The 27,465-nt window shown below is 38.7% G+C and overlaps 1 protein-coding gene and 1 long non-coding RNA gene across 4 annotated transcripts in view; one reads left to right on the plus strand and one right to left on the minus strand.

Annotated features, from left to right (window-relative positions):
- Window positions 1-27,465, minus strand: part of Stk39 (serine/threonine kinase 39) — a 284,753-nt gene that overhangs the window by 99,002 nt on the left and 158,286 nt on the right. For all 3 annotated transcript variants that reach the window (XM_004857609.3, XM_087199904.1, XM_087199899.1), the window contains exons 11-14: window positions 18,868-18,990; window positions 18,738-18,767; window positions 10,218-10,280; window positions 8,355-8,422 (exon numbers count right to left, since the gene is read on the minus strand). In XM_004857609.3, coding sequence (XP_004857666.1) covers window positions 8,355-8,422; window positions 10,218-10,280; window positions 18,738-18,767; window positions 18,868-18,990 — 284 coding nt within the window. The remainder of the gene's footprint in view (window positions 1-8,354; window positions 8,423-10,217; window positions 10,281-18,737; window positions 18,768-18,867; window positions 18,991-27,465) is intronic.
- LOC106010472 (uncharacterized) overlaps window positions 3,954-27,465 on the plus strand; it is a 38,216-nt gene continuing 14,704 nt past the window's right edge. Inside the window, exon 1 of the long non-coding RNA XR_001184270.3 lies at window positions 3,954-4,254. This is a non-coding gene — a long non-coding RNA (uncharacterized LOC106010472). The remainder of the gene's footprint in view (window positions 4,255-27,465) is intronic.

The following is a 27,465-nucleotide window of genomic DNA, read 5'->3' on the forward strand; positions in this document are numbered from 1 at the left end:
AGCTGTCAAATGCTGAGCAGCACCAACACAAAGGAATTAGCACTGTAACACCAAAGTTTACCATTTTTCCAGGTCAATGGCCTGATTCTAAAAAAACACACATTTAACGTCAAATATGTGACTATTTTTATCTATGAAAAATATACTAATGGTGAAATATTTGTACAATGTTTGACTCACGCCAGAAATTTTATTACAGTGTATAAATTACAAGGTGGTACTTGATATTTGTCTGCTGAGGTGTGTTTAAGGATATTCCCTTATCTTATAACTGACTTTATGATACTCAATTTTTATATCATAGGTAACATTACCATAGACAAAATAAAGAACATTTGCAGAGTATGCAAAAGAAAAATTAACATTTGAACTATCTCAAGCATTTAACATTGAAACCTACAGTTTAAAATCTATTTTTTTCAATCTTACAGATAATAAGCCAGTTTTAAAAGCAACTTCAAGCAATAATACATTTTTTCAAGGAAGGAATTAGCTGTTTGCCTCCTTAGTCTTTTGTTTATGATGCCCAGAAATGAATGTACAGTATAATAGAGATTTGTACTACCTATAGCCAGTATGTATTTGTCTCTTCATGCAATGCAATATTTTCAAAAATAAAATATTTTCCAGTTTCCTACTCACTCTAGAATGAAGGTGGGCTGAGGGTGGGTAGGGGCAGAGTGAGGAAGGAAGCCATGGGCCTAGCAGGTAGATCTGCAGAGGCTAAATCAACAGGAAAGTCAGAGTGCCTTTTCCATGAGATGGAAGGCAGCCACCTGCATAGCATTAGTTAAGGACTGATGAAAGGCTGGTTCCAGCTGAAGTCTTCTGCTCACTCATCTGTAGAGCACAACACACATGAAGGCCATGCCCAAATAGCCTCAGGGGGTAAAGAAGGCAACTTCTGGATGTCTACACACTGTGTAGGCCAGTGATTCTCAAGACAGAGTGAGGGTATATATAAATGAATGAATGAATTGAATGAATGTATATGTACATACATGTGTGTCACAGCTTAGATCTGAAATGTCCCCATAAAGCTCTTGTGTTCAAAGATGGGCTTTGGAAGTGATTAGATCACGAGGCCTTGAATTTCATCAGTGGATTAATCCATTGAAAAGATTTATAATTTCATGGCATCACTGGAAGGAGATGAGGACTTTGGAGAGAGTGGTTCACTGGAATGTGACCTTGGGGACTATATCTTGTGCCCAGCCCCTTCCTCACTGGCTCTTTCCTCGTCTCTTTGCTTCCTGGCTGCCTTGAAGTGAGCAGATTTTCTCTGCCATGCCCTTCTACCATAATGTTTCTGTCTCACCTCAGGCCGAAAAACAATGCAGCCCGCTGACCACAAGCTGAAATCTCTGAAGTCATGAGCCAAAATAAACCTTTTCTCCCTTAGGATGCTTACCTTAGAGATTCTGACACAGTGATGAAAAGCTAACTACCACAGTATGTGTATGTGTGTATAAATACATACACACATAGATACACCAGAATCTTACCGTGGTAACAGAACTGAATGCAAATGCTACTCAAAAGGGCCTTGGTTTGTTTTCAATCTGTAAAACACTGGCTGAGAACAGCCTTCCAGCTTCCTATCACACAGGCTAGTTCAGGAGATAGTTGTTTGGGCCCAGAGGTGATCAAAAGATCTAGAGTAAATTTCAAATGGAGAAGCAGGGTGTGAAGAAACTGTGTGGTGGGAATCAACACTGGATCGCAGATCTTTGGTTTTCAAAGAGTTTATGGCTTTGAGGGTTTTAAGGGAAGGAAGTTGTACCTATAGGAAGGAAGTTGTACCTATCAAGGGATCTGGTGGTGACCGCCACTCTGCAAATGAGAGATTATTATTATTTTTTTTTTTTTTTTTTTGGTACCAAGGATTGAACTCGGGTCCTTGCACTTGTGCAGCAGGAGGCAAAACCACTGAGCTAAATCCCCGGCCCAATGAGAGATTATTTTGATGGCAATTCTAAAAACTATATTCATTTCTTCTTTAAACATGATCCCTAAAACCAGGGCTCATGGAATCATTATGAATATTTTAAAATGTGATTTCACGTAGGTTATAATCACACACACACACATTCTGGGACACTATGACAATGTCCACTTAGAGGACACTTAAAGTTCATAGGTATTAACCTCAAGTCCTCATTGGTGTGCCTGTTAATCTCACCACTTTTCCCTAATAAATTTACTTTCTTGCTCTCCTACACACATCGTTATTTTCCTCTTTCCTCAAAACTCCAATGACTTCTTTCCCTTCCTTGCTCTCAAACGATGGCATCTTTTATCTTACTGTGAAAATAGAAACAATACAAGAGGACTTCCACCGCCAACCCCCAAATCTACCCACGTCCTTACACCTCTTGCCTGCATCCTCTGCCTGCTGCCCTGTTGGTGGCCAAAGTCCCCACCACACGAACTCTCCATCCTCCTCCGTAAGGCTGACATCTATCTGCATGGGTGCCGGCTTCCCCTGCTCACTCATTTAGAAACACCAATCTTGTACCGCCCTCTCTCGTGCCACTCTTCCTTCTCTACTGGATGATTCTCATTAACTTATAAACATGCTTTTTAAAATCTTTCATTGGTCTCTATATTTTCATTGAGTTACCACTCTTCCCCCTCCCCTTGTACCAGGAACTTCTAGCAAGATTTATCTGGACTAACAAGTTTTCTATCCTTGTTACTCTATGTTCTTCCATCATATTGTCTTGTACTCAGTTTGATCAGTCTTCTGCCCCTATTTGTTCCACTGAAACAGTTCTTGCCAAGATCAAGAATACATTCCATTTTGCCAAACACAGTGGTAAGTTCTAAGTTCTTCTCATCCACGCTCATTAACAGCACTCGATGCAGCTTTTCCATCCCCATTCTGGTAATGCTTCCTCCGTTTGATTTACAGGACCAGCCCTCCCCAGCCTCTTCATCTCTGTCTGTGAACTGCTCATCTGTGCACCACCTGTCAGAGTGCACCAACCCTCTCCCCTACCTTCACTCCCCTCCTCCATGAGGTGTCTGATCCCATAGCTCTGAATGCCACATTCACTAACAGTTCTCAGATTTACATGTCTAGCCCAGATATCCTTGAAACCATGTGTCCAAATGCCTGCTTGACATCTCCGCAGAAATGGCTCAAACCCAACATGACCAAAATGAAATTCTTGATTCTATTCTACTCTGTATCCCCTACTTTCTTGCACATCTCAGGAACAGCAAATCCACTAATCCCTATTTTCAATCCAAAACCCTGACTAAATTTTTATTCACTCTCCCTGACCCAATAATTGTTTACCATTGCCACTGGTCCCCAACAAAGTCCAAATCACATCATTACTCACTGAGTCACTGCAGTCACCATCAAGGGACTCTCTCTGCCACTCTATGGTCTCCATATGGCCTATACTCTATAAAGCAACTGCAGTGCTCTTTTTAAGATTTAACTCAGATTATATCATTCTCCTGTTCACCAGCCTCCAACGACTATCCACCCTCTTCACCACAAGCTATAGAGCCCTACATGATTAGGCCCTTGCACTGCATCTCTGACCTTATCCCCTACCACTCTACCTATGCTGGTTTCCTGGCTATTTTTAGAACAGCTTATGTTTCCTGAAAAGAACCATTGCAATCACTGTTTGCTCTGCCTCATGGCTTGCTCCTCATTTCCAACAGGGTCCATGTGCTCCAATGTCACTTTATTTAGAGAATGCTTCTACATTCAGGCAAGCTCTAGCACAATTCTAGTAGTCCTGTCCCCTGGTGAACACGTCCAGCACAATGCTGTCCCCTAGAGTATAACAAAATTTAGACATAGGAGAAGTCATTCTTGGCACTGAGTTATATTACAAGACAAAGGTAACAGGAATTTGCAGATGTAAGTAAGGTTCCAAATCACTTACTTTTGAGTTAAACAAAAGGCGGAGTACGCTAGGTGAGACAGGCTTTAAAAACAAACAAACTTTAACAGAAGGACTGAGGTGAGGCAGGTGGAAGCCTGAGGTCTCCTGCTGTCCCCATAATAAGTAGTCATGTGGGATTGCCTATGGAGGGCTGGCCACAGGAACTGTGGGCTTTGGGCTACTACTGTGAGGAACTAAATTTTGCCACCTGCCCCGGTGAATTTGGAAAAGGATCTCAAGCTCCAGCAGAGCGGACCTTAATCTTAGCCTGCTGAGACGATGAGCCAATAGTCCTGCTAACCTGTGCCCAAGCTTCTGATCTACAGACGCTGTGAGATAACAGGTGGGTGTTGATTTAAGTCACTAAGTCTGTGGTAACTTTTTATACAGCAACAAAAACCTATTACAACTAACTTCCATAATGTAGAACAGTATTTCTCTGACTTTCTATCCCACTGATATAGCTTTTCTTTTAAAGAACTTGATACATGAAATATGAATGCTTGAGGTTTTCTCTCTGGCTTATAATATAAGCTTTTTTTTTTTTTTTTTTTTGTACTGGGGATCAAACTCAGGACCTTGTGCTTGTGAGGCTGGTGGTGGCACCACCACTGAGCTAAACCCCTGGCCCTAAGCTTCTTGAGGGTAAGAAATTTATCTTTTCTGTTTGCCATAGGTATATCAGAACCTAGAACAGTACTATGGACATGCACATAATAGGCAGTCAATAAATATGCAATATATTTAATGTTTCCATTTATCACAGAATGATCACAAAAATAACTCAACTTTCAAAGGTTATTACTCAAACTGAAGTACAAGGACATCACTTTCAATATTACTAACCATTAGGGAAATGTTCATCAAAACCACAATGAAGTATCACCTCATCCCAAGTTATAATGGCTATTATCAAAAAGATAAAAGATACCAACTGCTGGTGAGAGCGTGCAGAAAAGGGAACCCTGACACATTGTTAGTGGGATGTAAATTAGTACAACCATTATGGAAAACAGTATTGAGGTTCCTAAAAGAAAATGAAAACAGGGGGCCAGGGATTTAGCTCAGTGGTTCCCCTGCCTGCCCCCGCAAGTGCAAAGACTCAAGAATTACCATATGATTCAGCAGTCCCACTACTGGGTATATATCCAAAGGAAAGGAAAATAAGTACATAGAAGAGACATTGCCACTCTCATGTTTATTGCAACACTATTCACAATAGACAAGATGAAAACAACCTAAGTGACATCAGCTAATGAATGAATAAAGAAAATATGATACACATACACAAGTAATGAAATACTATTTCAGGCATAAAAATAATGAAACCCTACACCTGAAGCACTATGGATAGAACTAGAGATCATTATGTTTAGTGAAATAAGCCGGATACAGAAAAGCAAGGACCACATGATCTCACTGAAAATGTAGAAGTTAAAACAGTGGATCTCATTTAATGGTGACCACAAGAAGTCAGGAAAGGTAGGGGATGAGAAAGGGAGAAGAGAGGAGAGGAGAGACAGACTGACTGGATAACAAGTCCCAAAATACAGTTAGAGAGGAGGAATAAGTTCCAGTGTTTTATAGCACAGTAGGGTGAATATCATTTAATAGTTACATTTATTACACATATCAAAATATTTAGAAGGATTCTGAATGTTCCCAAGAGAAAGAAATGATAAATGTTTGAGATGATGGAAATGCTAATTACCCTAATTCGATCACTCCACACTGCACACATGCATGAAAATATCGATTGTACGCCCAAAAATATGAACAATCTGCATGTATCAATTAAAAGTAAAACATTTAAGTGAGTGGTTTCTAACAAATGCCAGAAGACTGTCCTCCTTTACACTACTGGGCACATTAATCAAGTGTTTTGGGTGAAGATTAAGAAACAGGTTTATCAAATTAGAAAGTGACATTTGTCCAAACACTATAACTAATATGACATGCTGACAATAACTGAAATATATACTGGACAAGAAATGAACCAAAACTAACAGGCATTTAATTATAGTGCTAAATAAGTCACATATAAAGTTTTAAAACATGCTTCAGTTCAGAAATGGCCTTAGAAAAAAATGAAGTCAGCTCTTTTAGTTGCTGAGTCACACTGAACTTATCACCCCAGTGCCTAGATACCTCAGAAGACAATGAAAACAGGATGTGCTGATTCATGACAACTACAGAGTATGAACTGCAAAAAAATCACATAACCTTACTATTATCCCAGCCTGCTCCGACCTCATCTGGAATCCTGTATTTAAATATGGGTGCTAGACTCAAGGGGGAGAAGATTAAACCTGGAAAATACTTGTATGAAAAGAGCTCTGAGGTCAACAGGATTTAGCTTAAACAAAGTTAAATTCCTTTCCTGCAAAACTTCTTAGAGTATTTATTACATTTAATCTTCCTTACAGTTTCCAAAAAGAGATGCATATATGTATTGCACGTGCACACCCACACACACACAAATGCACATATCAATGATAGAGAATCTTTTAGCGCTTTCAATGATACCAACAGCCCACTGTAGTACGCGTGCCATAGGTTTGCCACCACTGGCATACATTATAGACAGACAGATGAGTAATAACCATTGTTTCTCTTATTGAATACAGAGCACTTTCTTCAGGGGGCATCTTGTAGGACTAGCTATCTAAGCCACACACATAAAAATGTGACAATCTATACTCATGACAGAAAATGTAACCTGAGCAAGCACAGACAAAATATTAAAACAAGTGATCAACTAGAATTGTAAGAACAGCACAGAAACTATGAGAAGTAAAGCAAAAGATACTTGTAGTATATTTTTTTCTTAGAAGAAAACAGGAATGAGCTCTGCAAATATACAAATGGATCTTAGAAAAATGAAATAATACATTTGTCTTATAGTATTCTAGTATCTGGAACAAAACAATATTTGGACGTAAAGATTAGGAATATGCATTTTGACACATTCTCCACGCCTTTTATCCAGAGAGCCTGAGATGTGCTTAGAAGGGCAGAATTAAAGCCCACAGGAGCCTAGAACAAGCAGGTTGGTTGGATCTTCAGAAGGAAGAAGAATCAAAAAACCTCTTTGTTATGAAAGAGACAACCATGGAGAAAAAAGTGAGCTGATATGTGCTCAGAAGCCAGGTAAAATCCAGGAGGAATGCTAAAGAAATGACTTCTGTATATATAAAGCAGAAGACTTGATTAGCAGATTCTAAAGGTCACTTCCTACATGCCACAATGCTTGCCTCTCCTGGAACATCAACAACAAATGCTGGACCTCTGGACCTGGCCCAGAGCCCCTGGGACTGAGCAAGTTCCTCACAAACACTGGCTGAATGAATGAATAAACTGAACAAGTTAAAACAAAACAAAAGCTAGAAGTATCAGGTTACAAAAATAAAACAAAAAGTGTATGGACTACTTTGTTCTTTGGCAATAGCTAAATTCACTAATTATGAATAATAATCAAGGCTATTTCAAATACAAGGAAAAAAGGCTGAAAAACTTTCATTTCTTGGCTGGGGAAATAAGTTTGAATTAAACCACACCGAGGTTCACATTTTCCTCTGTGAAAATGCACTGCGGACAGTAAATGACCATCAGAAGTAAGGGGTGACTGTGGTGACAGTAATCTGTCCTGAGGGATTATAACTCAGAGGGCTGGAAACTAACCTTGGTGATAAAGCCAAGTTTTGCAGCCCCAGCTCTGAGTATGTCCACGAGACACACATGCTTTACTCTGTATAACTTCAGAAGGAGAATATATATAAGTTCTTTTAAACACTTAAAAAATGTCATAGAATTCTGATTGACCTGGTAAATTAAGCTGTTTATGATTACATTTAAACAGTTTTCCTTTCTCTTGAGATACCAAACTGAGTATCTGCAAAGACTGACCTTTAAATTAAAAAATGCTTAAACCAGAGACAGCTTTCATTCACTAGGCTATCAACTGTCAGAGACCATATCTGCATCCATTTCCTAGAAGAATGAAGTTTCTTTCAAAATATATCCATCATTCCTCCACAGTAGCTGATCAAAACTGCCACTGAAAAATGTTCTGAACAGGCAACTTGTAGTACAAGCATGGTTTATTTCTGTCAGACTGACTGCTGGAGTGTGAAAAAAACTCATTAAAAATCTCTTACTGTGAGCTTACATTGTTAAAAATAAAAGGGAAAGAAAGGCAAGGAAAAAAGTCTTAATGAAGGGAACACTAAGCCTGCAGACACTCTCATATGGTGCTTTTCTTTCTTCTTTAGCAAGCAATTAAAAGAGCGCAATTAGTTCTGGGAATATGACATACACTGGTTGTTTGGGGAAATCAAATAAGTTAACAATTTTATTTTATGCTAATATTATGAAAAGTTAATGAAGGAGAATGAGTATTATACTATGGAAAAATGATGCAAAACAAACAATAGCATTGTTTACCTTAATCTTAAAACAAGGTTCACAGCACAAGAAGCTTCCCTGTAGTCATCACTAGCGTTGGGCTGGCCCTTTAAAAACAAAACAGAAAACGTTGCTGTAAATTTTATCAGGGAACAAATGAATAAAATCACAATATTCCTCCCTTAGTTTCTGGAAATTCTAAGACTAGCGCTTTACACCTCCAGGTCTTCTTTGGCCTCAGAGCACCTCCATATGAGAATCAGAATGATGGCTAGTTCCCAAGTTTCCTAAAGGGAGCCTCGGCCATAGAATGGACACTGTAAACAACTGGTACTAGCTGCAGAAAGTGCAAAGGAAAGACAGCCATCTCCAGTGGCACCTTACAACTGGAGTAACACACTGCCATCCACTGGGATGCACAAAGTCAAGGCCCCTTAAACCTCAGGGTGCAGGGAGAGGTAGAAGCCAGTGCACCACACAACCATGTATCCTTCCCGCCTTTCTCACCTGCAGCCCACTTCCTTCAATATAGACTATCAACCGTGACTACCTACCTCTACAGCACAGCCCCAAATCCCTGGACACAAGTAGACCTCCTTGGCAGAGTAGGTCAAGACTGACCAGCTATGGGACCATGCACAAGTCATTCTCTGAACCTATTTTCTCATTCACAAAATAGGATTGACTCCTGCCTCAAAAAACTGTTGGGAAAATAAAATACAAAAGTGAGTCATAAACTATAAAATGTTAAATACTAGTTATCCTGATCCCCTTTCTGTTTCCTTTATTCTCTTTACTTTCTGACCCATAATTATTCCTCATTTCCTTCTATCCTTCAACTTTTCACTACAGTTCATCTGAATTGGCTGATATAACATAAAGACCTAATCTGAATTTCGATCTTGCCTCTGACCAATGGTATAACCTTGTACAAACTACTTAACCCCTACAAGTCTTTGCTTCCTAAGCTATCAAATAAAAACAAAGGACTAGTTATTAGGGCTCCAACAGGCTTCCTGTAGCCATCTCTCTAACCATCTCTATTTGATAAGACAGATCAGGTAAAGTAGAAATAAATTTATATGGAAGATACAGATTTAGAAAAAAGTTTGTGATTCTAGGGCTGGTGATGCATTATATATGTCACAATCACTCTGAGAACAAAAAAGCTTGCCTACTAATTATACAGCCAAACTAGAATGTGGACCTGCACTGTGGCTCTATGTCCATAGCTCTTCCCGGGATTGCACACAATCTTTTTATCACCATCCAATGTGACTCACAGCACAGGTCTTCTGTCATATACTGTTTATAATTATGCATTATAAACACATTTCTCAGTCGCTGAACTATTATTCTTACAAGGCAAGTTATAGAGATGAATTGGCCCATAAAATTTAACAGTAAAAGAATTACAAAAAATAGTGATAGAAATCCAATCAGGAGCAAAAAAGAAATGTATCAATTAACCACAAGGTTTTGTGGCTGGAATATAATAGAATAGTGAGTCTCTTTTTTTCCTTTGCTTATTTTCCACCAGACAAGCAATTTCAGAAGCAATCTGGTAATATACACTTGCTCCTGAACCTATCATTTAAAGATTGGAAAGGCTGAGGATTTAGCTCAGTGGCACCGTGCCTGCCCTGCAAACACAAGGTTCTGAGTTTGATCCCTGGTACCCCCAAAAATAAAAGATAAAATAAAGATTGGAGATCTTGCAAAGGACAGTTAACAGTAACAATAATCTTTTTCTCTGTATCTATTTAAAGAGAGAGTTTATAAGCTCCTGATTTGGACATGCTAAAATGCTACCCTCAAATTGCCTAGATATCTAAAATGTTGGGTATTTTCAAGGTCTATCCACAAAGCACCTCAAAGGGAAATGGCTGGAGAGGAACATACCTGAGAGTCGTGCACAGAGAGGGACTGTATTTGCTCGGGGATACTGCTAGCATTCACAGAGATCTGTTAAGAGAACCACCATTATAGTACTCAAGGAAGCCAAAGGAAGACACCATGGTCACTATGGTTATGCTATATCCCAATTACCAGAAACAATAATTTTCAGAAGATGTTGAAGTAGTAGTGTAGCCCAAACGCGTTTGACTATCTAGAATGGAATAACCTAGGACATGTGCTAAAGATTTCTGGGCCCCCTGGCCTATGGCTCAGAATTTTGTGAAGATGTGAGGAATCTGTATCTTTAACAAGTTGCCAGGGTGACCCATATACTTTTAGAGAACCACTCACCTAAAGTGTAAAGGCGTGGGCTACGTGATATTTCAAAATTAATAATAACTTTTTCTTGTATAATTTCATCTAAAGTTCCAAGAGATCCTTAATGAAAGGAGATCATGGTCAGTTAAACTTACCTCTTTAATCATTATTTTGACTAGTTATTCAATGAATTTCAAAAATGTGTAAGGGTAAATGGGTTTTTAAAAAACATCTTTCTCAATAGAAATACCAGAGGGATGGGTTATATTTTTCTCTCAGAGTTAGAATTTTGATCCTAAGGTGACACCCAAATTATTTTTGCCTCAAGTCCTACTTTTGTGAACTCTGCCCTGGAGTAAAACTTGAAAGACAAAAAACTCGAAGAGAAACAGCAATGAAAACAAATGAAAAGAATCTCCTACTTCTAACTTACTACCAATTCTAAAATAATCAAAAAACATCAGAAATTCTTTGTGGCAGAGTTCTCCAAAGTTTAAGAGAATAAAATTGTTACTCTGTCTGTGCTTCCTCAGAAATAACCATGTTAGCGTTGAAGTAATAGGGAGAACTGTACTGATGTCTACAGTTTACTTTGTATTGCACCAAAAAGCTCAAGTAGACAGATGGATAAATAGATGGACATGGAAGATCATGGAGAGTTTCAAGCCAACCTGGGCTACACAGTGAGTTTGAGGCCAGACTGAAATACATAGTGAGACTCTGTCTCAAAAGCCAAAAAAAAATTTTATAATTAATTATTGGGGGAAAATGAGGGGAAAAAATGACTATGTTAGATGACCAAACAACCTTTTTAACCAGCCAGAGGGCCAGGGCCTATCCAAATGAACTCTTGAGATGAATGGTTCAGGTTGATTTTACAATCTGAATTTAGGTTTGTGATACAACCAAAGACTACATCAGCACTTACATCATATCCTATCTTTAGTCAAACAGCAACAGTAATCTAAAAAGCCTTACTGGCATTTACTTCTAGGAGACAGCTTCTCTTTCCCTTGAGGGTGGAGGAGGAGGCAACTCCTGACCTGCTCCCTTACCATGGTCAATCAGTCATTAGGTCAGATAGCTGGTCAACCAGAATGGATAAGGGCACTCCACAGACACACCCTGCAACCTCACTGTGCAGGGACTACCCTGGAGCAATGCAGACGAGTCCTCAGAAAACACACAGAGGTGCACACAAGTGCTGGAGAGGGAAGTTGCCAGTACACATCTTCCATGAATGACAATCAAGTACAGTTCCCAAGTGTGATCACTATGGATATATTCTATGGGACTAGGCCATGGCCTTTTGAGTATAGTTTTTTTTCATTAAAAATATACAAAAAAGCTTACATTAAGCAGCTCTCACTTATCAACTGTACAACAGAAATTTATCAGATTTTTTTCCTTTTAAATAGTTCATTAGAAAGAGGGATTTGAAAGAATGAATGTTTTGATGGGAAAGGAAGAGAAAAATAAATCAATGTAGGACATCACTCTAGAAATAGATCTGGGACAGAGTAAGAAAGAGAAAAATATCTCAGAATCGACAGAAGGAAGAGATGCTTGCTTTCCAACTTTTCATAGAGCTCTGCCTAATCTCATTTTCCTATATTTTAAAAATACTGTAGCTAACTGTAATATATTATCCTGTACTGAAATTCTGGAACAGAGAAAGGATGTTAGTGAATAAACCAGTGAAATTTGAATAAATCCCAGGGTTTGCATACTTGATAGTAATGTAGCAATACTGGTTTCTGAACTGTGATAAATATACCAGGATTATATGAGAAATAAACAGTGAGAAAAACCAGGTGAGCTTATATGGGGACTCTGCACTATCTGCAACATTTCCATAAATACAGAATCACTACAAAATAAAAAGTTGATTTTCAGAACTATAGCAGTTTTCTGATCATAAATTTAGGCCAGTCACCTGCACTAACAACACCTTTAATGTTAAAAATACCTAGCTAAAGCCATCTGGGATAACGAAAGTTGACCATAATGAATTTAAAGGGAGAAAGCAAATCTTTCTTTCCATCCACATATAGGTTTAAAACAAGCATGTATGCTCTGGTAGGCATTTGGAAAACAAGTTTTCATCAGAAATAATTTTTAGTGGCAGTCTAAAAACTATCAGGCAATAGCAATGAGCAATACAAGCAATAAATTCTGCCTTCACATTGTCTAATCTCTAGTAAAATTAACTCAATCTAAATCGACACAAAATGTATTTTCTCCTCAGAATAAGATCCCAGAGACTAGGGCCAGGGATTTAGCTCAGTGGTTCTGGTGCCTGCCTCGCAAGTACAAGGTCCCAAGTTCGATCCCTGGTACCAAAAAAAAAAAAGAGAAAAAGATTTCTTCAAAAAAAAAAAAAAAAAAGATCCCAGAGACTAGAAACACAAGATTTTTACAGTTAACCTAGACTAGATTCTCCATAAGAAAATCTTTTCAGTACACCTCTTGGGGGTCCCACAGGGCTTCAGCCAAGAATCTTTCTCCTACTGTATTATACTTAGGTTAAATAAGGGCAGCCTTTCCAAGAGATTTCCGAAATCTTTCTTCTTCCTCTCTCTCCCTCGCTCTCCCTCCTTCCTGCTCTCCGTCTCCTCCCTCCCCTCATTTCTGACAGGAGGGTGTTTAGAACACAATCTTCAGGAACTCCAAGCACACAGTCTTCCCGGATTCCACTCTGTACTTGGGGCTTCAGAGCGATCTGGGCAGTTGTCCTAGTCAATAGTCCTTGATCTTAGCCACAAATCAGAATCATGTGAGGAGTTTTTTTTAAAAAAATCAGAGTTTCCTATCACTCGGCCTTTTGGCTAAGATCAAGTGTAAAAATCAGAGTTAAACTCCAAATTAGAATCTGTGTGCTGAGTCTAGGCACCCGCATTTTTAAAGCTTTCACTTTGCTCGATATGGAGCCAGGGCTGTGAATCCTTTATTTCCACATCACCTAACTGACATGTCGCAGTAAAAAGAACACTGCTTTAACAGATTTCCTAGTGAACATCCTCTTCAGGTAATGAGACCAAAGATAAAAAAGATAAATTTAAAGATAGAGTCAGTTTCACTTTTTATATAGAAAACTAGAGTATAATGCAAAACTGACAGTCAGAAAACAAGTACACATTATTTCAGAGCCTGATAAAAATCACCGGTCAAAAATTTCCAAAATTTCTGGTCAAAAGAAGATCAATAAAGGGATAATAGTTTTAGGTAAAAAGGTATATAAACTAGGAAACACTACCTAAGGAAGTCTTGCAATTCCTCCTTCCAGAGAGATGAAAAGCTTCCAGAGAGCAGGCTTTTGTCTCTTTTTGTATAAGTCTCATAGTGTTTAATAAAGTTTCATGTGGATTAGGCACAGATTAAGTATCTGCTCAATCAGTTATTATTAATATCAGTATGATTAAACTGTGGCCTCCAAAGGCTTCCACCATCCAAGTGGAATAAGATGATAAATAAGAGGAGGATGAATTATTTACTTGTGACAAATTATTAATTACTACTGAGTGACTAATAGCTTGTAAAGTTATTTCTAAAATATTAGATTAGGAACATAGGACTAATTTTTTCAATATGCCTGGCTATTAATCTCAGGATAAATGGTCTAACTCAGACACCTTACTGTTGGATGTAGGAGAACCTCCAAATATGGCCCAGGATGAACCACATCTCCCCAGGTCCCTCTGGCGAACGTTCCCCTCAGGCTTTCTCCATCTTCTTCAGATAATGCCGAGATACATTCTAGCTCAGACTTCCTAGGAGGCCAAATGGCCCTGCAGAAGTCAAGCACCTCTAAAATACCCAGTATTTACTGCAGCATCTTACTCCGTCTATACATGGTATTACTGAGGCTACTTTTTCTGACGCCTCAATTATAGTATCTTGTGATCTTTATCTCCACTTCTGACCATCTCATAAATACTCTGTGCTTATTCATGCACTTGTTTCATGTTTTTATTTTAGTGCATGGATATTTGTGTTAAAAACAAACATATGTTATATGTCTGTGCCTACTAGATGCAAAGGGAACACAAACACATAAAATACCACCTCAGTCTTCTAGAGGCTTATGTGAAAAAATAACTAAACTGCTATTTAAATGACAAGCATAATTCAAAAACTTACTAAAATATAAATAATCTGGCATTTAAATATACCATTTGGCACAGATAAACATTTTCATTTTCAAAGAAGTTTAAAAGTATAGGTACATTGCCAGAGGCCGTATACATTGGTACAGTTACTGATAGCAGCTATGAAAGTCCAAATCAGGAGAAACTTCAACAAAGCAATCGTAACTCTAAATATCTAGACTGTGCTGTATTTGTGTAGGTGCACCTTAATGCATACCCGAGAAAGTTAATGGAATGTTTGTAACAGCATCCTAGGTGACTGCCAAGAAGGAAATGGTTAAATAACCATTTCCACCCATTCAATATAATACTCTAAAGCAACTAAAAATAAAAGGGCAGATCTATAATATCTAATGTGAGAGTTCTAAATAATAAGGTAAGTTACAAAAATGTATAGTTTCTACAATTTCATTCATATTTTTTTGAAAATAAATGATGTATATTAATATTAAATTTGGTAGGAGTTACTAAAAGTTGTATATTCTGTGTGGGCCAAACAATGTATCTTGGATCTTGTCACAGTCTCACTAATAAAAATTTACAAAGTATCCAAGTACTATTGCAGTGTATTCTCATGCATGACCAAATTCATGATTTAAATGTCCTTTGCTTTTCAAATATATTGTTTTGCTCAGCAATGTTTAGTATTTCCAGAAATTACGCAACTACATTATTGTGAATTTAGAAACATTGTCTTTTGCCTGGGCCAAAGTAGAAACAATACATAGGCATTGCCAAACAATGCATTTACAAAAAGTATTCTTTAAACAAAAGCCACAGAGGATATGAAGCCAAAAGGCTTGGGATTGAGTTTGGATCCATCAATTACTGGCTCCAAACCATTTCTTCCATATGTAGATAATGGCAACATCACTATCCACTCAGTACTTCAAACTTGGGAGTCTTTTTTTTTTTTTTTTTTTTTTTTGGTACTGGGGATCGAACTTGGGTCCTTGTGCTTGCAGGGCAGGCGATGGAACCACTGAGCTAAATCCCTGGCCCAAACTTGGAATCTTTTGCTCTTCTGTTTTCCTTAACCTTCTAAATCCAAATGATCACTTAGTTCTGACAAGTCTGACTCCTACTGCTTCTTAATTCTTATTTCTTCATCCTCACTTTGTTTTCATCTTCACTGTTTCTAGTCCAACAGTTTTCCAACTAATCCACTTTCTCCACTGTGGCTTCCTCATTGGCTCCCAAGCACAGCATGGAAGGGCTTGCTGAGGGTTATGAGTGTGGGCTTTCTGGATACCTCTCCTGCTGTGTCTCACCAGCTCCTTCGCTGCCAGCATCCCAGCAGTGATCATGACAGATTGGACTAGCCGTGGCTCCTGGGGCTGGTTGTCTTCCATGTGCTGTGCCTGCCCTCACCTACTTCTCATCCCAGAGATGCAGACTACAGATTGGTCTCTTTTCCTATGTCTTGTTGCTTTAGTCTATTGAGCTGAGTACATCAATACTGTGAAGTGGTGGTTGTTTTCCAAAACCAGTATTTTGACTCAAGGGGAATGACTGTTTCTTGGTGCCACTGTTGCTCAACGCCATGATTGTCATGCAAGACTTTGGTGATGAATGACCTGGAGAACCTCTGACTAGTAATCTCAGTGGAAACTCCAAAATGATATAGGGGGGAAGAGATATAACTGCCCAACTTATTAAATGTCCAAAACGCGAGTTCATGTTCTCTAAAATCCAAGAATGAATTCTAGGAACAACAGAGGTTAAGAGTAGGAAAAATCTATTGGGAGAAAGAAAGTTTCTGACTAAGAGAGACAGAAGGAGGACCGGAAAGTGGGTTGCCTTCATTCATATTTTAAAATGATATGCTAGATTTCTTTATATACACCCTTATATGCAAATGAACAGGAAAAAATTCTGGAAGAAAACAATGTAGACAACCTCTATGGAAAGAAACACCAATCACAAGAGCAGTATGGGTAGTTGCATAGAAACTGACTTTCAGTTTTTATTCATTTTAATTCTCTTACAGTTTTTTTTCAACCTTTACATTCTTTTTCAATAAGACCTGCCTAACCAATTATCTAAAAATTGCAAGCTCCTACCACATTCCCTGTACCTTCAATCCCTTCTGGTTGTTTTTTGTTTTTGTTTTTTTGGTTTTTTTGTTTGTTTTACTGCTCCCAAGTCACAGTAGCAAATCACATAATTTACTTTTACTCCCAGGAGAATGTAAGCTCCATAAGGACAGAGATTTTGCTCTGTTATTCTCACTGATACATCCCCCACTCCTTCTAAAACAGTGCACACAGTAGGCACATGTTACATATTCACTGATTATTTACACATTCAACACTTTAATTTCTTTTATAAGAAATAAATAAAACACATCATCCTTCACTTATAGGAAGCAGTTTGTAGTGGTAGGAAAATCAGAGGACTGATGTCATTAAAAGCTGAAAGGTCACAGGAACCATCTTTGTAGCCCCTGTTAACATAGTTCAGGATACTGAAATGACAGCCCTGCCAAAGGGAAAGTGTCAAAACACTGGCCTGGCCTGAGACGCTGCGGAACAGCAGGTGCAGCAGGTTATTCCTAAACTTGGGTGGGAATGTCTATATGCAAACAAATAAATCCTTTTAGAAACAAGAAGCCTATTCACATGCTTCGTTAAATGTACACCAACGTAAGAACAGACATTAGAATGAGAAAGTGAGCAAAGAGAGGGCAGAGTTCATGACACTGGTTAAGATCATTCTAAAAACCTAGCACAACATCTGTGGAGCTAACATGTCCCATTCAGGGCTCATGTCTAGAGGACAACAGCATCCTGAATCAAAGCTGGCATGTGATACCACAGCATGTCTTTACCCTACATCTCCAGTTCTGCGGTAACAAGAGTCAAGGCCTACTCCCTGTGACATCTATCCACTTCTTCCTGTTTTATTTTTTGAAATGTGGTCAATTTATATTTTTTCCTAACAATAACATTGTCTTTTTTATTTTCTAAGTTTGAGATGTGACAAATTTAAAATTGTATACATTTAATGTGCACAACTTCATTTGATATGTATACACTGTGAATTAAATGTTGCATAATTACAAAACCAAAAAAGCTTGCCTGTGCTATCACATGAGGAAACAGAAGAAGAGCTACCTCTGGGAGAAGCATAGCCTGAAAAATCCGAGGAAAGGGCCCACTGATGTAGCCAGAAAGATGAAGAGAGAAAGAGGGAGGAAAAGAGAGAGGCTTGTGGCTCTGCAGCCCGTCTCTTACAAGGCCCATCTCTCTAATGCCACTTAAAACCCATGATCAAATTTGCTGCATTTCACCAAAAGGAAATGTCTGCTAATTTTTAAAAACTGTTGAGATGGATATCATTTGAAGCCCAGAGTTTTCCATTTTTATAATGAGAATTTCTCACGATACATATTAATTGCTAAATCTGTAAAATATCTGGAGCTATTTAACTATGCTTAAATTTCCTCTAGGAGAATTAGTGAGCTATAGTCATCATCAGGCATTAAGACATTAGGGTAATTAATCACACGGAGGAAGTAAATCAAAACTCATCTCTTAATCAAAAGATGACCAGTTCTCAAAGGGAAGCTGCCTTTATTAAAAGATTCTTGCTTGACTACCAAGTTTCCCCGAAGATTTAAAAATAAAGATGTGTAGGTTCAACTGCAGCTGTTTTATTATCTGCTTTATTGTAAATTTAAAAACCTGAAATTTTAACTGTATGCTCACTAATGTTTTCTAAATGAGAATAATACTAAGAGATAAAAGTATAGTTACCAAGTTAGTAACAAGAACTCCATTGAGTGCTCTACATATGGGATTCATCAAGCCTCATGGCAACCTTGTAAGTACTATGATCATCCCATCTGACAGAGAGGAAAATTGAGACTCAAGGAATGTATCAATGTGCTGTGATTTGCACAGTGCGAGGTAACTCAGACAGAATCAGGACCGACAACATCTATTTGTGGTCTCTCCCAAATGGATCAGACTCTGATATACAATGGGGGAATGAAGCATGCATGGATGGATGAATGGATGGATGGATAAATAAATAAATAATAAATGCTGCTCACCTCTGGATTTTCTTCTTTTACTCTTCTTGACTGTAAAACAATTATATATCCATTATTACACATACACAAAAGAAAAGGTCATAGAAATACAACGCATACAGATCCGCCAATGGTCACCAGTGTCATTTACCTTTTCCTGAGAAGCAGCTGCCTTCCCCTCTTCACTTTTCTCATCGAGCTCGTCGTCACTCCACTCCCAGTCACCGTCTTCAGTTTTATGGAGGTGACCGCTTGACCCTGGAACTCGCCTCACCTGAATAAAAACAAGCATATACCATCCTTCACTTGTTGGACTTACACAGTGCTCTCCGGTGCTGCTACACAGACACACTCTACCCTGCAAATAGCCTCAGTGGTCCTTTACTCAAGGACAACTACACATTAATATCCCAAACCACCATACAACCTCCCAACTCTCACACTCACCCTCTTTCCAAAAATATTATGTTCTTAAAATGCACTACTAGAACAAAATATTTTTGAAGAACACTATATACACAAGCCCCTGAGGATTGAGCTCGTTTTTCACTTTTACTCAGTTAACAGCTCTGTTAGTTACTAGATAAACAAGGCCACAAGGTCAGCTTCAAAACCACTTAAGGAAATGTGCACAAGCAACTGACAGCTGACTGGGCAAGGACAGGGAAATCAGGAAGCCCACTGAAGCATACTAGACTAGAGGTACTGCCATCAAAAACCTATATCCATAGAACAAATACCCTCTGCTGCCACTTTGCTGTTTTTCAGAACCTAACATCACACTTGAATTCCCAGGATTCTGTTCAACCTATGTGAGCGAAATAAAATGGCACCAGACTATTTCTAAGACACTGTGCAGCACATTTGACACTTATGGGATTGTAGGAACACAGCATGACTGTCCACAGCCTTGCCAGCATTTATGTTATAATCAGACTTCCTTAATTATTTCCTTTTTTTAAAAACTAGGGTAGAGTTGTAATCTACAGCGCATGCTTTCCAAATGTCTTTGTGAAGGGGAGAAAAAAAAACTTTTCAAAGGACAGTGTGACTGAGAAGAAGCCTCTGACCACAGTCAGCTGCCTTTTAAAAAGTACTAAGGCATAATTAAATGAAGCACTGTAGCGGATGAACAGGAAGTGAACATCAACAGCTAGTGTTCCATGATTCAGAGAAACTGAGTGGAAAGGGAACTTTGAGAAGACCATCTAATTCAACACCTTCAGTTTACAGAGGAGGGAGGAGAGGAAGGCCCAAAAAGTGGCTCAAGATCGCTATGAGGGCAAAATCAAAGCAAGATCCAAAGCCTTTGGATTCTCATTCTCTTTATGCCACTACGTAGCAGAAAGAAGCTGTCTGAAAATGTCCTGTTAAGACTGAATACCGTGATGTGAAGAAAGACTATTTTCTATAATAGATACTATTTAGTTATACCATGAGTACACTTCATTAAGTTAAAGAGAAATACCAAAAATGTAAACTTGAAGTATTTACACATGTCAGAACAATGTGAAGCCATGAACAACATATGCTAGTGGTTGAGCTGGATTTCAAGGCAGTGCCATGTAGAAGCTGTATGAGTAACCCTGATGAAGTGCAAATCAAAACTACACTGAGAGTCCATCTCACCCCCATCAGAAGGGCTGTCATGAAGTATTTAAAAAACAACAGACACTGGGGAGGATATGGGGATGGGGGCAAGGAACTCGTCTACACTGTTGACAGGAATGTATATTAATAATTAGTAAATTAGATTCTGAAAATCAGTATGGAGGGTTCTAAAATACTAAAAATAAAGCTACCATAGGACATAGCTATACTACTCTTTGGTACATTCCCCAAAGAATTGAAGTCCACATATTATAGAGATACCTGCTTAGTCATGTTTATTATAGCACAATTCACAATAGCTAAGGTAGGGAAAGAGCCTAGGTGCCCATGAACATATAAACATTTTTTAAAATGTGGATTTAAAAAAAGACACACACACACGCACATGCACACACACATACACATACACACAGAATGAAATGGTGTCATTTGCAGGAAAATGGATGGAACTGGAGATCATTACGTTAAGTGAAATAAGCCAGACTCAAAAAGTCAAATAGCATGTTTTCTCTCATAGGAAGAATCTAAAAAAAAATTTTTTTAATGTTAAAAAGAGAGATGATATGAAAGTAGAAGGGAGACTATTAGAGAAGAAGGAAAGGATAGGAGGAAGAAAGGGGAAGCAGAGCGACAGGGGAAAAAGCAAAGTTTGTCATATTTATGTACAAATATGCCAAAATGCAACTCACCATTTTGTATATCCAATATGCACTAATATAAAAAAAGGATAATTCTGACCACTTCTTCTAGAGGAGCTCAAAATGAGAAAGTTTAAAAGCAAATAAAAAGTTGTTCATAATTACAAAGAATATAATTTTTTTAAAAAATGTTTTCCACTTCAAAAATATTTTTTAACAAATTCACCTTTGAAAGAGTACTTAGTAAAACCTCTACTGTGCTTAGCATAAGGTGTTTTTTCCACTTGGATTTTGAGTTGCTGCAAAGACCTATTGTAATGGCAGTGATTTTAATGATGCTTACAGAGGTTGGCAAAGTACCATAGAAAAAAAATGCTGAAAAGCACTTCAGGAATTTCAGACAGATTGCTCATTTTAAAGCTACAAAGAGAAGACAAAACAATTTTCTGTTGACATATACAATAAAATCAATTGTGTTTCTGGTGGTGCAAATCATGCTGAGGGGCATTTGCTAATGACTACATTTAAAAAGAAAAAAATTTAAAGCCATATCTATCACAAAACATACTGTTAACTAAGAAGTAAGAAAACGAGCAAAATCATGAATCAGAAACAATACATCTTTAGTGAAATTGTAGAAACCAAAGCCGCTGATGAATTAATATTCTTTAAGAGATTACAATAAGGAAACCCTCCCTTCCTGGAAATGGTCCAACTTTACACCCTAACATTTAGTTCACACCCCTTCCCTGACTCTGCCTGCCAGATCTGTCAGCTTCATTTCCACAAGCAGGATCCAACTACAAACAAACAAATGGCCATCCTCTTGCATTTCTATTTTATTTTACAACCGTAGCTGTCCCTCTCTGTTTTACTTGCTGGAAGAAAGCAAAATAAACAAAATGTCTAGGATTATAACCCTGGATGTCGAAAGAAATGGTGGAATGGGCCTTTGTGCAACATGGGCCCATTTATACTTGGTTAAATAAGATAAAGGTCAACTAAATTAAGACAAAGAACATTCAAAAATCTAGGTAGGGAAAAATATTGATATAATATAGCAAGAATGATAAACTATGTTTGTATTTGAGAATGTCTCCTTAAGCTTTCTCTTCAGAATAACCTTGAAGCAAAATCTGAAATCCAGGTTTCATGGTGTATTTATGCAACACTGACTTCTAGTGAAGAGGCCAGAAATCAATTTTAAAAAGTTGTATCCTTATAGGAAGTTTACAGAGAGAAGAAACAGCTTTTATGTTTTAGAGTCAAGGAACCTACCTTTCACATAATTTAACAAGTGGGCTGCTTATTCAGGAACAGGAGAGTATTTGGAAAGCAAAAACTTCCTGAAAAGCTATGTTAAAAGCTTCTATTCTCATCCTAGACCCCTACAATGATGACAAGGGAGGTTATCAACCCTTAGAATTTGGACTGAATTATTATTACCTCGCTTCTGTTCCATTAAATAATTTGCTCACTTAGTAAACTCAAGAGGGGGTAGAATGAGTTTATTCTCTTATTTTTGGTTGGGAGTTTTTAGAGAAACTCAGTGCTAAGGGATATCCAGAGAAAGTCATAATCCCACAAAATCCTCAAGTCATCACTGGCAAGAGCGAGGTTTAAAAACAGTTTCACTTGCAGTACTGTTTATTTCCAAGACCAAGAATAGAATACAATTAAGCAGTTACATTTTTTCCATACTTGAAAAAGAAAGTAATATTCTCACTCTCTAAACATCATAAAAATCCATTAAAGAAAGGAATCAAAGTTATGATTCTCACAGGAAAAGACAGCCACAGACAGACAGACAGAGAGGAGCCATGAAGCTCAGTAGTCAGCTCTGGTGGCCCTTGAGCAAGATGCCTGTGCCAGGGCTGGCACACAGCTGGCAGGGGGCACAGAGGACAGCACGGTGGGGAAAGTCACCAGAGCTCTTGGTAACCATTCTAGCGGAGGCTCACTGAGCAGAAGCTCTTGGTGAACATGAGCTGTTGCAGCTCAGCCCAGCATACTCGCAGGGCCGCCTGGCTCAACACCAACAGAGAGGAAGAATCTGAAGGAGAGAGTGAGGGAGCCAACAGTGAGCGAGCAGGCTATCCAGGGCATCCCGTGGAGCATACTGCTCAACACAAGATTAAGATGACAAAAAAAGAAAACATGAGCAAAGTTTAGTGGAGTCTGTCTCAGGCTGATACACCTACCCACTTCCAAATCACCTTTCGGGTCATCCACTGCCACATGAACTTCTCCTTGGACATGGGCTTTCACAATCTCATTGGAAAGGTTTCTCCCCTCAGGAATTCTGCCCTTGGCCTCTCCTCCACCTGTGAACACACCTGTGCCAAAGCCCATGCAGGGTCACCCACCTACCCTCTGATCAGCGCACCAAGACACACTGACAGCAGAAATCAATGCACATCACACGTTTCTGTGCTCAGGCATTCTACCCACTACAAGTATAAGCAAGTGATTCTAATTACTTGCTGTTTATAATGTAGTTGAGATACTGCCAAGCAAACAAAAAGCCTTCTAAATTATCAAAAATCAACAAACAAAACGAGGCTCAGTAAGGTGTTAGCAGTAAATGTTTTACTGTTTCCACGAGTCAGACTCCGGCATGGGCCCCTCTGAGCACTTCCACCCTGCGCCTGCTTCCTGGCCTCACTGTCCCCTCCAGCTGAAGTCGTCCTGCCTGTCAACTTTTACTCCATATCGTACAAGGCTGGGCCACGGCTGACTCCAGATGCTGCACTCCACGCCGCCCCTCCTATAAAACCCCTCCACCATAAGCAACACACCCTCAGCTCACTGACACTCCTGCTGACTGAACACACCTTCTCCAAGGCCTCCCTCCCTCACCTAAACTGATGGCCTTGGGAACTTTGCCTCTTAGTCTTCTCCAAGTGCTGAGTTGGATACGAATATCTCAGCAATTGTTCATATTTGGGTTTGCTACCCTCGACCCATCTGTTCATCCTCCATGCCTATTCTCATCTGATACTAAGTTAACAACCTCAAATGCCTCCCGCACACTGCCACCTTCACCACCACCCCCATCATCATGACCCAACCGCAGTCATCAAAGCTCCCAGTATGATTCTTGCACATAAGAAACATTCCAGACACAACAGGGGATATTATTAAGGCATTTCATTTTTCGTCACACCCAAACATATCAAACATTATACTATTCTGCACATTTCATCTCCTCAGGTGAAAATGAGCATGGACAGGTCCTCCTCAACATTGATCTCTTGCCTCTCCTGTTGAAAGGAACTGCTAACCAATCTTCTCTAATCTTTGGAATATTTTGTTCTTCATATTGCCACTCGGCATACACAAGCACTCATTCAAAAAAAAATTGAGTAGAGTTCACTACTGTCTACAGGATGAGTCCAGAGTTTTTAACATTCAAGTCTCTATCCCAAAATCATATTTTCAAGACTTATTTCCTACCACATCCCTTTAGGTGCCCTGTAAAATCCAGCTGTGAGGAAATTATATACTTTCCTGGCTCTACCACTTTAAATATACATTATGTAGATTCCTTGGCCTGATCTGCCCTTCTACACTTTCTAATTATCTTTTGTCCCTAATCAAAAAAGTTTTTGTCAATCCTCCCATTTGGAAGTCTGTCTGTACCTTTGAGTCACTTACTATGCATTACCTTTGACAGATGACCTATCAAACTGTATACTCCATCAGGGAGGAGAGCTCAGCTTAGATACTTCTAAAAATCACTTTTGCATTCATTCAGTCAACAAAGTTTTATTGAATACCAACCTTTGTAATAAGTTCTAGATTAAAGACAAAGAAAATAAAAACCAATACCTTAGAGTACACTCAAATTCCAGAGACATATAACCTAACAATTTCAATAAAATGTAGGAGCTGTAACAAAGACACAAACCCTGTGAGACTGCAGAAGAGAAGGAGGCTACCCAGGGACAGTGTGGGAGGCTGGCTGTTAAGGATTAGCAAGGCTTTGGTATGCAGAGAAAGGGAAGTTATTCCACCCAGAGAGAAAGTAAAAGCTCTTCACTCCTCTTGACTTTTATAATGTGGCTGAATCACAAGGTACTAGGATCAGAGTTTAGTTTAAAGAAATGGCTAAAAGCATGGCCAGAAGAGCTGTGTAAAGAACCTTGTAATAGGAGCAGAGCTTCCCCCTGTGCAGAGGAGGTGAACTTTCTGGTCCACTGTACCACCTCCCCGAGTGCCCAGGAGCACAGCTGCCCCTGGTGCACAGAAGGCGAACATTCTGGGCCACGATACCATTGTCCCCAAGCCAAGGAAGAGAGCTGCCCCTAGCACAGAGGATGTGAAACTTCTGGGCAGCCATACCACCGCCCCCAGTGCCAAACAGGTGAGCTAAGCAGGCACCAGCATCACACATCCCTCCCCCCGACCCCTTGAAATTAAAAGACACTTAAACAAGTCTCAGAACCAGACTTCCAGATCACCTAAAGCAAACCCAAAGGAAAATGAGATGGAACAATCTGATACTCAACCATATGGACTCCTTGAACTGGCAACAAAAGAGGATCTGGAAAAAATGAAACAAGAAATAATTTCTCAGATAATAGCAGAGATTGTACCCATAGTGCAAGACATGACTAATAAATCTAGAGAGGACACAGAAAAAAAAAAAAAGAGAGAGAGTTCAGGAACATGATGGAATCCCAACACAGGAAACAAATGGAATCCATAAAACAGATGCAAACAGATTTCCTGGAGATTAAAAACTCCATTGAAAGTTTACCCAGCAGAATGAGCCAATGTGAGGACAAAATTTCAGATATAGAAGATAAGATTGCAATTAATGACCAGGAAAAGAAAAATTTCTTTAAAATAATAAGGGGCCATGAGAAATCAATCCAGCAACTGCTAGACAATGCAAAGAAGAATAACATAAGATGGATCGGAGTCAATGAAGAGACAGGAGAGAGTACAGATGACATAAAAAAAACTGTTCATAGAAGTGATGTCAGAAAACTTCCCAAGCAGGGGAAAAGATCTTGACATACAGATAAGGGAGGCATATAGGACTCCAGTTAGCCTTGATCAAAAAATATCTACATGTAGGCATATAACAGTTAAGATTCCAGAAACTCAAAAAAGGAACGAAATTCTACAAGCAGTTAGAGAAAAGAAACAAATCACATACAAAGGAAAGCCCATCAGAATCATAGCAGACTTCTCAAAGCAAACCCTCAAGGAAAGAAGAGCTTGGAGTGATGTATTTCAAGCCCTAAAGGAAAAAAGCCTCCAACCCAGATTGATGTACCCTGCAAAACTATCTTTCAAAATTGATCAAGAAATAAGATACCTTCATGACAAAGAGCACCTGAGGAACTTCATGAATAGCAAACCAGCACGCCAAAAATTTTTAGAAAACATTGTAGGAAAAGACAATGAGGATCACGACCCCAGAAAGCCCAGCAAAATGAATCTATTGGGAATGACAAGAAATTAAACGCAAAGGGGGAGAATCCAACAAAAAGAAAAAGTCATGACAATGATGTCAATACATATCAGTTATAACCATCAATGTTAATGGTCTCAATTCACTAATCAAAGGAAAGAGACTGGCAGAATGGGTCAAGGAGCAAGATCCAGCAATATGCTGCATATAAGAAACACACTTAATTCAAAAAGCAACTCATACACTGAAAGTTAAAGGGTGGAAAACAATACTCCATGTGACAGGACCCCAGAAAAAAACAGGAGTAGCTATCCTCTCTGTAGATCAAGTGGATTTGAAACCAACCCTGATTAAGAGAGACAAAGAAGGACACAACATCCTTATAAAGGGAAAACTCCAAGAGGAAGAGATGACAATCATAAACATATATGCACCCAACACTAGTGCGCCCAACTATATAAAACAAATACTATCAGACATGAAAATCAAATAAACACTAACACAATACTAGTCGGGGACCTCAATGCCTCACTGTCACAAATAAATAGATCAACTAGACAAAAAATAAGCAACAAAATACTAGAACTCAATCAAACTCTTGAAGAAGTGGACTTAACAGATGTTTACAGAGTGTTTCACCCCACAAAATCAGAATACACATTCTTTTCAGCTGCACATGGATCATTCTCCAAAATAGACCATGTACTCACACACAGAACATGTTTAAGTAAGTGCAAAGGAATTGAAGTTATCCCCTGTACATTATCAGACCATAGTGTGATGAAATTGGAGATCAACAACAAAAGAAACTTCAAGAATTTCATAAACATGTGGAAATTGAACAACACAATTCTGAATAACCAATGGGTCACACAAGACATTAAAGAAGAAATCAGACAGTTCCTTCAATTAAATGACAATGACAATACAACATATCAGAATCTATGAGACATAATGAAAGCAGTCTTACGAGGGAAAGTGATAGCAGTGAATACTTATATTAGGAAAACAGAATGAGCTCAATTAAACAACCTGATGCTGAACCTCAAGCTTCTAGAAAAAGAAGTGCAGGACA

This window comes from Heterocephalus glaber, unplaced genomic scaffold, assembly GCF_053883595.1.
Source record: "Heterocephalus glaber isolate CG9 unplaced genomic scaffold, H.glaber_assembly_v1.0 deba00000347, whole genome shotgun sequence".
NCBI classification, from domain to species: domain Eukaryota; kingdom Metazoa; phylum Chordata; class Mammalia; order Rodentia; family Bathyergidae; genus Heterocephalus; species Heterocephalus glaber.